This window comes from Episyrphus balteatus, chromosome 4 (genome assembly GCF_945859705.1).
Source record: "Episyrphus balteatus chromosome 4, idEpiBalt1.1, whole genome shotgun sequence".
In the NCBI taxonomy this organism is placed as follows: Eukaryota; Metazoa; Arthropoda; class Insecta; order Diptera; family Syrphidae; genus Episyrphus; species Episyrphus balteatus.
Genome location: NC_079137.1, coordinates 77,494,761 through 77,511,829, shown reverse-complemented (window position 1 = coordinate 77,511,829; position 17,069 = coordinate 77,494,761). Strand labels below are relative to the sequence as shown.

Below are 17,069 nucleotides of genomic sequence, written 5' to 3'. Positions count from 1 at the left end.
AACTCCTGGCTGAGAGACGTTTAAAATATCTAAAATCTTAAAAAAAAAAAAATTGTTTTGCTAAACCTTATACTACTGTTAATTTCTGTTTTTTTAATTGTTTTTTTTTTTTTTTTTTTGGTTTGAACATTTCAACTTAAAACTTTCCAGCAACCCTTTGGCTCCAACTACATTTTTACCGATACGTATTACCTTAAATATGTTTAAGAGATATGACTTGTAATTTTTAGTCTTTTATTCGCCAATTGTTCTTGTAATTTGTATGTGGTGGATTTATTCAGTTAAAATTATGTGCTTCTATCCGACAGTTTTTAGTTCCTATTGTTTTAAAGACATTCCCACATGAGATCCGATTAAAATAAATTCTAGTCTATTCCGATGTCAAGTTCATTCACTTTCATTTCAAGTAGTGAAATATCTATCGCATTTAAACGGAAATTATTGAAGATAAACGTGCAAAAAAATTTTTAATTTTTGCACAAAAAAATCAGAAAATTTTACAATGTTCTTTTAAATGAAAACTTCTTAAAACTCAAATCCACAAAAAGTAAGTTATTATAACAATTCTTAGTTTATTACTCAATCCCGATGTCTTCCTTATATTATTTTCATTACCATCCTACAGTCCGTCGAATTATCTCTCTCTCAACTCTTTGATTTTTTGTTTTAGGGAAATCATTGAAGTGTACAAATTTCTCAACCGGAAAACCACTCAGATATATGTGATCAATAGATCTCCCATGATCATATTTTATGTTCGACATCTATCAACACTCTTGTTAATTTTTCAAAAAATACAAACCAAAAAAAAAAAAAATACTCTCATTTTTCTTCTTTTCAAAAAAAAAAAAATCTATTTAATTTAATTTTTTTTTAAAGCTTCGTATATCACATTCCTTTTATCCACCACCGGGCACTGTTCAAACAAAAATAGAGCAAAAACAAAAAAACGAACGAAAAAAAAAACTGTCGTCTCCTTGACTAGGTAAAGATATGGTGTATATTCTACTGTATGTAGTACCTACAAATGTACTTCTACTCAAAAGTGCTATACACTCTGCCGGAAGAACATGTTTTTAATTAATGCAATACTATTCCTTGGCAATATTTATGTAGTTAGAGACACGTCCCCATTGCTCAGGCAGGCTCATGTTAAGGCAATTGCATAAAATATTAATAATTTCTTTTTTTTTTTTTCTTCTTTATTCTTTCTTTTTTTGAGTTGGGTATAATTATGTGAATGAGTACTATAAGGGCAAGTTATGGACGATGAAAAAAAAAGTAAGCAAGTAACCCTTACATGTACTCTTAATACAGACGAGGTGTCATTTTTCATACAAAAAGAAATTATGATAAAAATGAATTTTTGATAGGTTTGTTATAAAGGGGGTGGAAATGTGAAGAGGCATTACCTCAAACATTTGATAACCTCCACCGCGCCGTAATGCTAAATTCAAATTATATTAAGAAAGTTTAGTTGTTTTTGACTCAGCTCAGATAAGACGAACTTTTTCGCTTCTGGCTCCATGAATTATAATAGTTGCTTCTTCCCATCAGGTCAATGACAACAGGAAATCCCAAATATTGTGTATGCTGGTTTTTGTATAGCAATGGGTATTTCCCTCGTATAACTCTATTGCATTCGTCTAGTCATTTTAAATGTATCAGAAGAAACTTCCAATCTTGACTGACCCTCAAAATTTGATCAGTTTAGCAAGGAAATGATACAAAATAGATCCACTTTATTATCACTGCCATACGTAAGTATGAATGGAATCTATCGTATCGTGAATATTTGGTGATTGTCCATTCCTAAAATTATACTTTTAAAACACCACTAGACAATCAGTAAACGTCTTGAGGTGATTAAACAAAGCATATATGTAGTAGTTCAGTACGGAACAAAAGTTCCACTCTGGAAAATGTTGCATTTCCACTTTTTAAATACAACGCTGAACATATTCGATCATAGTTTTCTTCTATAGCGCTTCTTGAAAAATCTTTCATTGGTCTACTCGATCAATTTGGTCAGCTGTCTAATTTCAATATATCTCTCAAGTCGATGCTGGCTGACCTGAACAAGCATACATTGAGTATATTAGAAAAAAAAAAAAATATTTTGGCTTAACTGAATATACAAGTGGCATGTTCGGCCATCAGAAGACCGCCAAGCGCCTTTGTAGATGTTGAAATAGAATAATCTAATTCTGGTAAGCATCTTGTTCTTTCTTGCTACGAAGTCAATTGCCTGATTTAAGTGATGTCGCGTAAGAACTGCCGACCGTCACACTAAAGAGCTTTTCCTTTCCAATTTTGGTATTGAAATCGCGTAGATGAATTTTAATCTTGTTCCAAGGGCATATCTCATAGATTTTGTCGAGGAGGTATCATCTTTTTCTTTCGTAGAATATAGTCTATCACCGTTTTTTTCATCTATTAACGAATCAGCGGTGACCTTCTTTTCCTTTACATGGGAATTACAATTTGACTAAGCTTAGGTCACACCTCACACATCATTAAGATCATTAAACGGGTGTGAAATGGCCGTCTGCAAAAATCGATACGGCAAGAAAGTCTGAGGAAGCCTTCTCCTACAAATACATCACGATCGACTTAGCTGATACTTTCATGTACAAGATTGTTTTCTCTTCAGAAAGCAACAGAATCGAGAAGAAAAGACAATTCTTTGAAATTTGAATTCAAACAAACAATTAGCCGGCAACTGTATTGGTCTAAAACATGAAACAAGTAAAAACCAGAAGCTTGACGACGTTATCTAAGAAACTGCACTGGTTTAACACAAAGATGTAGTAGAAGAACAAGAAAAATGTTTCGGCGTAATTTTAACATCACCAAAACTCGAGACTTTTTTATATAGTCTTCTCTTACCACAAATCCAAATATTCAATTTTTCACGTCAAATAAGCATTTACCATAACAAACATCGTTATCATTCACCTTCTGGCCCCCAGATATGACCTATTGCACTTCTTAAAGGGTTGTCATCGACTAAGAAGACCTTAACCAGTTGTTCCGTTTTTGGTGGTTGGTACAATGTAAGATCATTCCACATGCAATTACGTAAATCTATATGAGTTTTTGGTTTGCGCGAGTCTTAAAACTGTGGTACTGATTCTTCAAAGCGTTATCTTATCTTTTATGTATATCTCATGAGAAGGCAAATGGGGCGTGAGGCAAAATTCCTGGATCTAATAGATCCAACATAAAATTTTAGTTAAAGTTTTAGTTATTCAATAGCATCACATGAAAGTAACAATACGCTTTTCTCCCATTCTCTTCAGGTATTATATCCTGAGAAAATTGTTTCTGAGAAAATAGTTTCTATACTTAATAACCTAAAAAAAATAATGATTTTTCCAATTTTTTATCTCTAGACATCGTCTATATCAGTCAGTCACAATTAACAGCAATTACGTGCGACCTAGTTGTGCACTCTATTTTTCTCTTATTTTTTTTTTATTGGTTTTCATCACTTGAAACTTTTTTTTTTTCTTTACATCTCACATATAATTACTTATGTACTAATTTTCTTTCTTTTCTTCATGTTCTCATTTTAGGTGCATCCAAACTAAAGACAAAGTGTAGCTGAAGATACAAAAAATAAAAGCGAAAAAAAAAAAAACAACAACAACAAAAAAAAGATACATTCTATACAAAAGAAAACCCAAGCATCAAGTGTGACAACAGTATTTCTCATTAAAACTACATAAGAAAAAAATATATAAAATCCCTCTCTTTGAATCCAATAGTGGATTTACTAAAATTATAATTACTTACTATTGCATTTTTTGTATGTAAGAATTAAATTAAATAAAAATAATAATATTACCGGGATATTACACATCTACAACAACAAAAAAACACACAAAAGGAAGGAAAAGTAAAACACATCTCATCTATTTTATTTAGAGATTTAAGAAGAAAGTTCATATTATACTCGTATCTATATACAAAAAAATAAAACCAATAACAACAAAAAAGATATATTTAAACAAACAACAAAAAAAAACCATTCAAGATTAATTACAAAGAAGAAGTAAACAACAGAGCAGCAATGGAAGACAATAATACCAACACGCCAATCCGAGATGACCCATCGGTTACACTCACAATAAGGCTGATTATGCAAGGCAAGGTATGTAGAGCATTAATGTTAATCGATTTGTTTAAATGCAATTTTTTTTTTTTTTTCAATTACAGCAAAAGTTTGACCGGCTTGCCGGTATTGGCCTATTAGTATATTTGATCTACCTAATACACAGTGGGGTATTTAAGTGGCTTAAAAACCCTTAAAGATGTTGGAAAGAACAAAAAACTCTGTCAAAATCTTTTATCTGCAAGACAACTCGTTCAGTTTTGATGAAACATTTCATAAAATTTGAAACTTTGGGTCAAACTTTGATTTTCAGATTCAAAGTTTCAGTTAACAACGATTTCAATATCAATTTTTTTGACTGAGACAACTTTTTGGCCGCAAAAACCCTTAAAAACCCTTAAAGATGTTGGAAAGCACAAGAAATTCTATCAAAACCATTTATTTCCAAGACAACTCGTTCAGTTTTGATGAAACATTTCTTTAAATTTGAACCTATTTTGGTCAAATATCATGAACAGAATTGATATATTTTGTTTTATACTCAAAATAAAGTTCAATTCTTGTTAAATATTTAAAATAAAGAAAATAAGAACCAATTTTTTGGGTCTAAAAATGTGTCTAATGTCTAAAAACCCCACTGTGCCGACCAAGTCTCACCACCAATATGATGCAGATAGTCGGTTTGGCTTAGTTATCTATCTGTGTGGTGTGTAATTATATTGGCTTTTCTACTTTTATTCATTCGTTATACTTTTGGTTGGGTTGAGAATTGAGGAGATAGAAGAAGATACCTATGTGGTGTCAATTGAATTAGAACTATTATTTTTGTTTTTCTTCTTTTTTATTTCTAAGAGGTGTTTATAGTTTTGAGTTTTTTTCTTATTCTGTAACTGAGTTGCTTATTAGCAAGTTTTTGTATCCGCACATAGACTTAGAGCTTGTTAGCTAGCAAGTGACAAGAACGAATAAACAGCAGATGGATGTAATTTTTATTTTTCTTGTTAATTGGTAACTTTTTTTTTTTTAATTTATTTTATTGAAAAAGTAACAACTTGTATGACTTCTTGTATTTTTTTGAATTGATTTTTTTTCTATTTGTTTGTGCTGAATAGAATAAGATCTATTTAGAAAGTTTGAAATATGTAACAAAAAACAAAGTAACTTTTTTAGAAAGTCTTTCAATTCTGAAAAGTCTATTTGTTTGACTACTTTAAATAAGATCAATTCGTTTTGATGCAGTTAGCATTAATATGTTATATTGAATTAATTTTGTAGAATACTCTATTTAAAACTATATAACGGATGAATTGATATTATTACCTTTGCGATTGTTAAGAAAAAGACCTTCTAAAATTAAAATAAAAGTCTTATTTATTTATTTAAATAAATTTGTATTTATAGAAGAGACGTTTTAGACCCTTTTTCTGATTTATAACTTCAGCATACAAAAATAAATGTGAATGTATTTACAGTAAGTCCAGACATTGTTCGTTTGGATTAAGATCTTGCGTTCAATTTTGTTTTTGATATACATATTAGACTGATTCAAAAAAAATTTTTTTTTTTTGTTCAAAGCATTGTTGAAAATATTATTGGAAATGACGAAAAAAAAATACTGTAAAAGTTTCAGCCCTTAATGTTAACATTTAGTACCGCCGCATCGCAAATTTCTATTTCCCATACGATTTGTATGGGAAAGATTGTGTATTTGTGTTTAGAATTTTTTATATTTTTAATGGTTCATCTAAAAGGCTTGGCATAAAATTGTCCGCTCTACAAAAAAGCTCTTTATAATTTTTTCGATTTACCCCCGCATTTCGAAGTTATTCAACTTTAAAATATAAAAAGTAATTTTTTCTCATTTTTTTCCGATTTTTTGACGAAATTATTAGGTTTTTCAAAAAATTTGGCAAAATTTTCGAATATTTGTATTCTATGTTGTGTTTTGGTTTCACAGATCCTTTTATATAACTCTCAAACCCCTAATACTACAATTTTAGATTTCTTCAATAAATTCGAATTATTCATTTTTTCAACTAAAAATTATTTTAATTAATTTTTCGCGTCCTTTTTTTTTAAATTTCATAAATGCAATTTTGTAGAGCGTTCAATTTTATACAAGAAAATGATTAAATCTAGCCTTTTTGATGACCCATTAAAAAGATAAAAAATTCTAAACACAAATACACAATCTTTCCCATACAAATCGTATGGGAAATAGAAATTTGCGATGCGGCGGTACTAAATGTTAACATTAAGGGCTGAAACTTTTACAGTATTTTTTTTTCGTCATTTCCAACAATATTTTCAACAATGCTTTGAACAAAAGAAAAAAAAATTTTTTTGAATCAGTCTAATACATATACAGGGTGTCCCAAAAGTAATGGATCAAATGAAGTATGGTGATAGGGGATCTTAAGGGCTCTTAGAATTTGGTAACTTGTTCATCCCAAATCCTTACGGTTTTCGATTTAATGCAATTCCTGTGAAATTTCAAAAAATCCCTACTTTGCAACAGTATTTTGCTTCCTGCGCCCATTATTGATTTTTGTTTTTTACAATTCTTTTACTAAAACATTGCCAAATAATTAGGTACAATTATTTAATCAAAATATATTTTATTTCATACGCCATTTTCCTGCAAATTAACTAACAGTTTCAAAATTTATAAAAATCAATTTCTAACTTTAATTTGAGAGCAACACCGCGAAAATATTTTGTATGGTGTGGCAATGTTTTATTATTTTAAAAACTTGCCCTGTTATTCTAGTTTTCAAAAAGGTATAAAAGTTTCCAAAGTTGCATTTAGATCGAAAAATATTACAATTTGAATTCAACAAAACAGGATTTTTCATAGCAAAAATACAAACAAAAATAGAGGCTTTCGTTCAAAGAGAAATAAACAAACAACAGTTAGAGAAAATGTGTTTATTTTTGCTTGTTTTTTGTTCTGAAAAACCCTGTTTTGTTGAATTCAAATTGTAATATTTTTGGATCTAACTGCAACTTTGGAATATTTTATACCTTTTTGAAAACAACAATAACAGGGCAAGTTTTTAAAATAATAAACCATTGCCACACCACACAAAATTTTTTCGCGGTGTTGCTCTGAAATAAAAGTTAGAAATTGAGTTATTATAAAACTTGTACCTGTTAGTTAATTTCCAGCGAAATGGCGTATGAAATAAAAAATATTTTGATCAATTAATTGTTTCTAAATATTTTGGCAATGTTCTAGTGAAAAAATTGTTAAAAACAAAAATCAATTATGGGCGTAGGAAGCAAAATACTGTTGCCAAGTAGGGATTTTTCAAAATTTCAGAAGAACTGCATTAAATCGAAAACCGTAAGGATTTGGGATAAACAAGTTACCAAATTCTGAGAGCCCTTAAGTTGGCCTATGAGCATATTTCGTTTGATCCATTACTTTTGGGACACCCTGTATAATATAAAATGTTCATATCCATGCATTTCAAGGTTCACAATTTGTATTTATTGGTTTCTGTATTTATTACAATTTAGTCATTCCACAAATTTCTAAATCCACATTATTGTAAATGTGCTAAGCATCTTCAAGAGTGATCTTTTTAAAAATTTGTAGCACCAACTGCACATCTGCCATGTTAAGCAAAAAGGACGTATATATTTTTGGAAATGCGCTGCTTTTAGTTAACATATGTGCCCTTGATTATGAAAGTGGACTAAGTCACTTTTTGCATTGTTTAAAGAAAAACTTACATAATAATTTTCTTATAACGATTTAATTATATTTCTTTTATGAAATCAATAGAGGAGCAATAAAGAATTTTATTTACTGCAAACTTTACACCTGAAATAATAATTATTTTAAGGCTAGATTTGAGGCCATTTTTAGGAGTGACTTAGTCCACTTTCATAATTAAGGGCACATATAATTGAGGCATTGTTTCAGGATGCCTTTAGTTCAATTTTGTATCTTTTGCTCCTCGAAAAGTTTGGACATTCAGGATATTGAAAGAATTTTTATCAATTTAGTTGAAAATTTGATGACCTGCAGATCGCCAAGTTCCCATGTGATTATTGAAGTGTTTTGCAATTGTGTGGTAAGATGAAATTTCATATCATTGCAAATTCGATAAGTTCTGGAGGTGTTTTCATGGAGGGTGAGTCTTTCAATCGTTGAGTCAGTGATAATATTGACGTCGTCGCTTTTCAGTATTTACTATACGTTGTCTCGGCAAGGTCATACAAACTTAACATTTATTTTCAATTTGTAAAAAAAAAAATCGAACTTCAGCCAAAAATGCTTATACGATTTCTTTTTTCAAACTTGCAAACTTTGTTTTTTTTTTTTTTTGTAACAGTAATGTTTTGAAAATTGAGGCAAAAAAAAAGTTTAATTTCGCATTAGTAGTGTTTTTTTTTTGTGTTTAGCATTAAAATTCGATTTATGTAGATATTTTATCAATCTGTGTATATTTTCTTATTCCGACTCACTTCTATTTATCCAACATTTCCAGTCTTTTTGACAGTGAGTTTGATAGCATTTATGCTCGTTTTTTTTTTTTTTTGCTATAATATCTGTATATCATTTAATATAAAATTATGGGGGCCTAAGATAAGCAAGAGTGCTAAATTCTATGACACATTTACAAAAACAAAAATAAAAATTATGTAGATATTACCTAGTAAACGATCAAAATTGTTTCAAAGAAGTATGTATGAATCACAAACATACAGATAAACGACAATTTAGTGAGTCAGTCACAAAAAAAAACTACAAAATCACGAAATCTACCGCTATTACTACGTTTATGCGCATTCATTTCTACCCACAATTATGTAAATTTTAATCATATTACCCGCCTTAACTTTACTCTGTCAAGCTCTTAGATTTTAGCGCCTTGGCTTGTTGTGACCCTATAGATCCTAGTTAAAGAAAAAAAATATTCATGCAAATAAATAAAAGACAAAAAATAAATAAAACTTGTTTAAGGCCGCAGGTGCATTTTCGGTCTCGCAACTATTTAAATGTCAAGACTGATTCAAATCTCGTGGTTGTTGTTTTTTTTTTTTTGCTTTTTCATACAATTGCAATAATTTGTCTGTGCTTTTGGAGACAAAATTGAATTAAATAATAATAAAAAAGAAAAAACACTCGTGATGACAATGAATGTGCTGCTTCTTTTGTTAATGTGTTAAAGAAGTACGTTTTTACAAAAACAAGTGAATAAAAATATCTACACTGAACAAAACATCGACCATGTTGACTTTTCCCAGTTAATTTTTTTTTTTTTTTTACAAAAATTGTCAAAGATGAATCTCTTCTCAAGCTTGGTAATTTACCAAGGCCTTTTGCCTTGCCTTTTTTAGATATCAAAATTAAAGCGTCAAAAAGTATGTTTTTTAAAATGTTTGCAACATAACTGTCTATTAGATCCTTAAGAAGTAAACTATGATAATATCCACAAAAACCATTCAGACTTAAAGCAAAAAATTGTAAACCAAGTTAGAATTAATAATTTTTTTCGAATACAATTTTTAGAATCGACTGCAGATTCGCATAACCTTAAGGAACGATGGTTTTGCGTCTTTGATGAAACTTGTGGGACACTCTTTACTCTTTAAAATGGTCTTTATTTGTGATTCTCTTCTACTGTCGAAAAATTCGTCCAGTACGTTCAGAGAATAAAAGTTTGAATTGAACTGATTATGAAAGTTTCAGTTGAAATTGGAAAAAAAAATACAAAATATTTCGACAAGTTTTTTAGTAACCTCTTTAGCCTCAACGGTTAAAATATGACAAAATAAAAGAACATTTTTCGTTCTAAGCTACATTTTTTTGGAAAAGAAAGTTTTGCAATTCATATTTTGTTTTTGAAAAAATATACCACTGGAAACAATTTGAAAACCTTGATCAACGGGATACACCAACGAAACTTTTTAATACAATTTAGATCGGATAAAACCACTTGTCGTCGATCAAAGTTTTGATCAGGAATAAACTACGAAAGCTACAAATTCTGCTTTAAATGTTCGAAATTTCGTGGCGTAATGTTTAGGAAGAAAATTTAAACTAAATATACATTTTTATTCTCAACTGAATAACTCACGTTGATTTATGAGGTCACAATAAAAATGAGTATTACGATATACATATTTATTTGGCTTTGTGAATGTAAAATTAGAGGTTTGTTAAAAAAAAAAACTCAGTAAATGATAATGGTGTTGGCGTATTTAGCAAAAATTTTATATAAAATTATAACAATAAAATAGGAAAATGAAGAGAGTTTTTGGTCAAAAAATATTTACAAACCTCCGGAATTTATTTCCTCCATTCTATTTAAGTAAACTACAAACACTTCATTAATAAAACCTTAAAACATGCAACTTCACTGAGGGAAAAAATAATTTGAAGTTGAAACATCGTTGTTTCAAAGATGAACTACTTTGATTTATGTGACTTTAAGATACGAAACTATCAAAAATTAACCTTTTTTCCACGTTGATTTTAAAATGTCCATCTTTAACGCAAAATAATTCCGAATAATAGTTAAATCAATGTGGTTTTCATTGATTTTACGTGGTTTTATGGTGGCTTTTCCCTCAGTGTTGAAGAGAAATAGACTTGGCTTACTATTATTCTGAACGGCTTATGTACCTCCTAAATGTTTTAATCTATTTTTTCATTCAAAATTGGCATTAACTACATATCGTCGGCCTCATAAGGAAACCTCGTAACTTCCAAATTCAAAATTTTACAAGAGAGACGAAAGAGTAGAGAGACAACAGAGTAGTCGGAGAGTAACGAGTAAATTTGAATTTAAGTCTAGTTTTCGAAATGACTTCGAATTTTATGGATTGCTCCGCTGACATATTTTCTAAAAAATGGCATTCAATTTTGAAAAATGTGGAGTTACAAGGTTTCCTTATGCGGCCGACGTTATCGTTCATTTACTTGAATAGTTATTAATGCAGAAGTAATTGGCAGAGAGTAATCTTTAGTTCTGCAGAAAGTCATTTCTTAACTTTGAAAACTGATGGAGAAGGAGTACTAGCTTTAAGATCGATACTGAATTTAAAACTCGATTCCTGAAAAAAACTGTTATTTCTTTTTAGTTATGACAGTCTTCAAGTAAATGAGCGATATGTTTTTCTGAAAAAATTACAAAAAGAAATTAAACTCAATTTTTTTGTACTGTCCATCTTCTTTTCTGAGTACCACTCTATCAAAAGCTTGAAGCTTCGCTAGACCAATTTGTTATAGACTTCGGCTACAAGAAAGAGAACCTATCATGACGTGTATTCGTTACCCAATCGTGCATTTTTTTCTAGTTCTGACGTTATTGTTTTCAAATTGTGGTATGTTTTATCTGGTATTTCAAATCATTTGCCTAAACGATCATCATTTAACAAACATAAACACTCATCTGTCATCTTCTGTTTGATTTCAAATAGAAGTTTGATTTATGTTCAGATGTATGCATCGTTAAAAAAAAACCCGCTCGTAAAATCTTCAAATTATAGTTTGAAAACCTCATAACAAGATTTATGGTTTTTTTTTCTTTCTTTCTTTAGAAAAAAAAAATGTAAATAAATGGCGCCATTGTGGTAGCCTGGGTTTAAAAAAAATTTTACCAAATGATTATAATGTAACCAGTCTTTAGAATCAGACTTTTGTTGGTTAAATTTGAGCACCTCACAAAATAGAAAACTATTCAAAAGTCTAAAAATGAATATTTGGCAACTGCAATTGAGACTTAATGTCAAACATGACATCTGTCAAAAAAGCAAATGCTGCACTTGTTCAACACAACAAGCATAATGATACGCATGACCGCCTTCATCTATCAACTAGAACATGTACTCGAACATCATATGAAAATAAATCTAATCTCTACAATCGAAATTCTCTTTTCCGCTCCGCCCCCTCTGCCTGTCAGTTTAGATTTCGATCAACGGTAAAAATTCAAAGTCAACTTGTTACAAAGCTGTCAAGATGCCACTTAAAAACCGGGTAACTAATAATATCATCTTCACATCGACAAACAAAAACGAAACAAGTTCTATGAATAAATCATTTTAAAGAGAAAAAAATGAATAAAAACAAAACGAAAAAATGAAGGAAAAATCACTCGACCCACAATGGGCGTCTCCAAAGATCAATCATAAATAAATATTCTCCCATCCATCAAAATCTCAAATAAGCATAACGCGCTTATTATAATCTTCACACTGCATAAACTAGTCTCTCTCTATACCGCGCAGGTTTTTATTTTTCAGCTTCTGAAAAAAACAATAAAACAACAAATTGTAATAAAAATTTAAAATTTAATATTCCACACCTCATTGAAATGCCGATATTATTTTTATGAAGTGGCTTTTCTATCAAAACTGACGAGACTTTAAGCGAGCGCATTCTCTCTTTCTCTAGACTCTTTAGTTTGCCGACGGCCGGCCGGGTCTCCGTCAAGTATCTACATAAATCTGCCCATAAATACATAATATTTACCCCCCCTCAATGATCACCCAGTTTGAATTGATTACGCGAATTATACACAGAATTTGTGTGTTTCGAATTGTATGAGAGACTTGTGTATATTTCTCTTCCCCCGACCGATACCCGACAAACTCTTCTCTTCCCATTGTTAGTGTAGGTTCTGATAGTTTTTTTTTTGTATTTTTTTTTATAAAATTTATTGTCAGCCGGGCGCAATGCCAATCCGATGTATCTACAATTTTTCACTCGGCTGTCTATTTTTGCAATTGTAATTTACAGTTGCCATTAATTTGTGTTGTTTTGTGTATTTTTTTTTGTTTTTAGTTTTTTTTTGTTTGTCTCAAAAATTTACTGTTTCGTTGTCTTGTTGTTTTTTTTTCTGTACTTGGTTGGCCATTTAATGTTAAGAAAAGAGCTTCCACCTCGGATAAATTTACAAAAAAAAAATAAAAAATAGAAGATGAAAAGAATACTGTTGAGCTCATTGTATTTAGCTTTCGAACAGTGGGGCAAAATAGGTACTAAAAAACTTTGATAAATTATTTTCTAAGATGTATAAAAAAAAAAACAAGTATGCATTTTAAATATGTAACTATTTTTTTTCAAAAATAATCTGTCAATCAAACTATACTTGTACAGATTTATTTAAACTTTGTGGTACTAGCTTGGGAGATGATAAACATTCTAGGGAATTGCCAAAGGTCGTTTTTAACGCTGTGTTTTTACTGTTTTCATGATATTGACATTATTTTTGTTCAAATATCACAGTTAAACAAGGTTTTAACTTTACTAGAGGTTTTTGAGGTGCCAAACTTGAATCCTAAGTCAGAAAATTTTGATTGGCATCCGTTTTTGAAATATTACCGCTATAAAATGCCAAAAAACGTCATTTTGGGCAAGTTCAATTTTGTTGACCAGTGTAACCGCGTGCAAGAGCGTACAATTTTTAAAGAAAATTATTTTCTCGCACAAGCCGCACTGCAATACCCAAAACATGATGTAAAAAAGATTTTTAAAAACCCTAAAACCTATCTACTCTTAGATCACGTTCGCGAAATAAGAAAATATTCTCACCTCATAACTTGAATTATTTTGCGGTTATTATTTCGTATATACGTTGCCGCTCTATATTTGTGGCTATAGAGGGCCCCATATTCAATGAAATTCAACCTCACTTAGACTTTAACCAGCGGACTAGAAAAACGCTTCCAACGATACCTCATTTGTCAAATAACAATAAGTAATTTAGAAGTAATGATGAAACAGATGAACAAACATACCTAAAAACCGTCGCTTTTTTTTTTGGTTTGCCGAAGTCTGTGTGAAAATTTTGTCTACTGAACCATTTGATGAATTAAACTTGTCAGCTTTCTCCTTCGGTCACATGAAGATTATGAAGCACCATTTTCTTCGCGTTTTTTTTGACGTTTTCGTCGTTTATTGATTTTGCTGACACAAGCTTGAGACAAGTTCTCAACCGTTGTACGACCCTTTTTAAACGATTTATACCATTCAAATGCGTGATTTCGACATTAAGTAGAAATCCCATAGATTTTCTGCGACATTTTTAATGTGTCCTAACAGGAAATTTCGTTGGAAAAAAAATTAACACTTCTTTTTTTTTTCAAATAACAAAAAAATATTCAACTATAAAATGAATCCGAAAAATGTTTGTTTCAGAAATCTCCCCAATCGTATGCAGTTGACAGCTGAGATTTTTTGTACCACTTAAAAAATCTCTGAACTCTTAGGCCCAATTTATTCACTCTCCATTATTTTTAAAGGCTCCATTAAAAATTATAAAACTGTCAAATCGCATACAAATTTTAAAATTTCCCTTTTTGTAATGGCGACTTTAAATTTAATGGAGTGTGAATAAATTGGACCTTAATGATCTTTCTTTTCGGTACGCGCTTATTAATAAAGATAATATCTACTTGATCCTAGCAAAAACTCAGGCCCTGTACTAAGCTTTTTATTAATCAATGAGTGCAGTTGTCCTTGTTATATTTTTTTTTGCTTTTTATTTGCATCTACCAAAAATGGATAAAAAAAAACTGTCGCAAAATGATTTTTTTAGAACTTTAACTTAAGGCTATTAGTTTTGTTTTCTTAATTTTATGCAAAGTACCTACTCAAATCTGTCTGATACATCTTTCAACACAAACAAAAATTTGTAAAAGTTCAATTTATAGATATACATAAATTAAAAATTAAATCTTTTCATTTTGCCTTTTGTGTCTGTTCATATAACGAATAACCTTTTCCATTAATAATGCCAACAATTTGTTTATATCATAATATAAAAGAATTTTTAAATAAAAATGCCAAAATAGCCCAGACACGAAATTGTGTCATAAAGCTTTACAAGAACACTTGTCTGCTGCCAACAGGTGAACCAAGAAATTCAAATAAATAAACAAAAAAAAATATTTTTTTAAATTAAGGCCTTTACTCGACGTTTGTGTATTATTGCTCTGTTGCTTGTCAGTGCTAATAAATGATTCCCTATTAATGATTTATTTTTTTGTAAAATAAATTCACAGTCGTTGTACACAAAGTGATTCATTTAGGTTTTTTTTGGTGCAACATTCTTAAAATTTTAGTCCGATTAGTTGCTTAAGACCCTCCCTCTACATCAACAACAACAACAACAACAAACGCATTCATCTGAGTTGAAAAGACGATAAGAAGGTTTTATGTTTTTGAGTTTTATCAGTCGTGAACGTCATTTGGTTTCAGTTTTTATTTTTTTTTTATTTTTCTTAAGACCTCGATAAGTTCCTATCTCACAATTTTATTTGTAAGAATAGATTTCTTTATTGACACGCCTTATTTTTAGCAAAACAAAAAAAGTAATAAGAAATTTGCCACAACTATCTACGCCATTTCATCGTCTCGTCGTCGAAGTCATCGTCTTTAGGTGTATAAGCGAATAGCCAACAATTTATTGTCAAGTCAAAAATGTCGCAAATAACAAAAACTTACAACAATCACACCACACTCTTGTGGATTAATTAAAACCAATTTTAATGTAATAAAATTAAATTCGCCCGGGCACTGCTTTGCTATTTGTTACTTATTTTTGTTTTGCTTCACTTTGTTGTTGTTAGTTTTGTCGTCAGTCGTAATATCGCTTCATTTGTCGTTGTCGTTGCGATTAAATACATTTTGGTTTGGGCACTTTTTTTTTTGTTTTCGTTACATTACTCCCGTATGCTACGCATGTCTGTCTCTTAAAAATAATCCAATCTTTCAATTGCGCTATTTTCTACTCTTGCTTGCACCGCACCGCGCAAATGCTGTCGCGCCGACAACCGACGACGACGGGCATCTCTATAGAGCGTCTTTGGCCTTTTGCGCTAAGAATCCTCTTCAGCTTGTCTTCGTTGCACTATGCACACTCGCGCTATTCTTGTGTGTTTTTAATTGCATGCAAAATGCAAGGGAACAGTGTTTTGATCTTGAATAAATATTTTTGTTTGAGGACGCGCAAAGACGCGACGAAAACGACAATATTGCACATTTTAAACGAAGCAGAAGACGATAATATTTTTGAATTTATTCTTGTACAGAAGATCCACAGTGGGGCATTTGAGGCATGATACGGAAATTATAAATGTTAAGGAGGCGCAATGATTTCATATTTATCGTTTCAGCTTAAATCAGTGAAACCGTCAAATTAACCTTTTGTCTTCGCTTGAATTTGGCACATTTTTAGACAAAGTTTTATGAAGCAAACAAGTGAATAAAACCCTTTCTGAATTGTTAAAGAAATCATTTATTTTATGAGTAGTGCTTAAATCTCAGAGAAGCCCTGTTTTTTGTTTAATCTGTTACTTCTCAACCCTGTTACTTAGCTCCGGTCTCCCCTTCACAATTTGCCTTAAAAAGTCGAATTAATGAAAGCTAGTACCAATTAAACGTTTAAAGCAGAAAATACCTCACGGTTCAGGATTTTTAACTTCTGTAGAAACATTAGAACTTTAATCAATTATGTTAGTTTATCACGGGTCGTATCTAGATAGTATCGCGAATTATGAAAGGCGTAAAACAATCGACTCTGATTACATTAGTTGTCGACCACAATACATCGTCGGCACAACGCCAAAACCGCGAATCTGAATTTTTGGACATATTCACTTAAATGCGTCATTTTACTTGTTATTGGTCCCTCTATTCTCCCTATATATTCTGTTGCCTAGAAACCTAAACTATCAATATCCTTTGCACGAGTTTCCACAAGATTGCTTGAGTTTCCAAAACTTTGAAGCAGTTTTTCTCAAAACTACAATTTTGCAGATTCGTGGTTTTGGCTTTGTGCCCACGATAGGGCATAATGGTCAATGGTCACCATATTTACCGATCAATATATAGTTATTTGTTTTTGGATATAAAGTGTTATAATCATACACATCAAAGATTAATGAGCCATCTAGACACATGACATTCTGTAGAAAATAGCATGATTAG

At 30.7% G+C, this 17,069-nt stretch overlaps 1 protein-coding gene across 5 annotated transcripts in view; it reads left to right on the top strand.

The window, feature by feature from the left end:
• The window catches only part of LOC129919588 (poly(rC)-binding protein 3), a 117,363-nt gene that overhangs the window by 76,542 nt on the left and 23,752 nt on the right, over positions 1-17,069 (top strand). For all 5 annotated transcript variants that reach the window (XM_056000530.1, XM_056000529.1, XM_056000526.1 and 2 more), the window contains exon 2: positions 3,579-4,156. In XM_056000530.1, coding sequence (XP_055856505.1) covers positions 4,076-4,156 — 81 coding nt within the window. In that variant the 5' untranslated portion in view covers positions 3,579-4,075. The remainder of the gene's footprint in view (positions 1-3,578; positions 4,157-17,069) is intronic.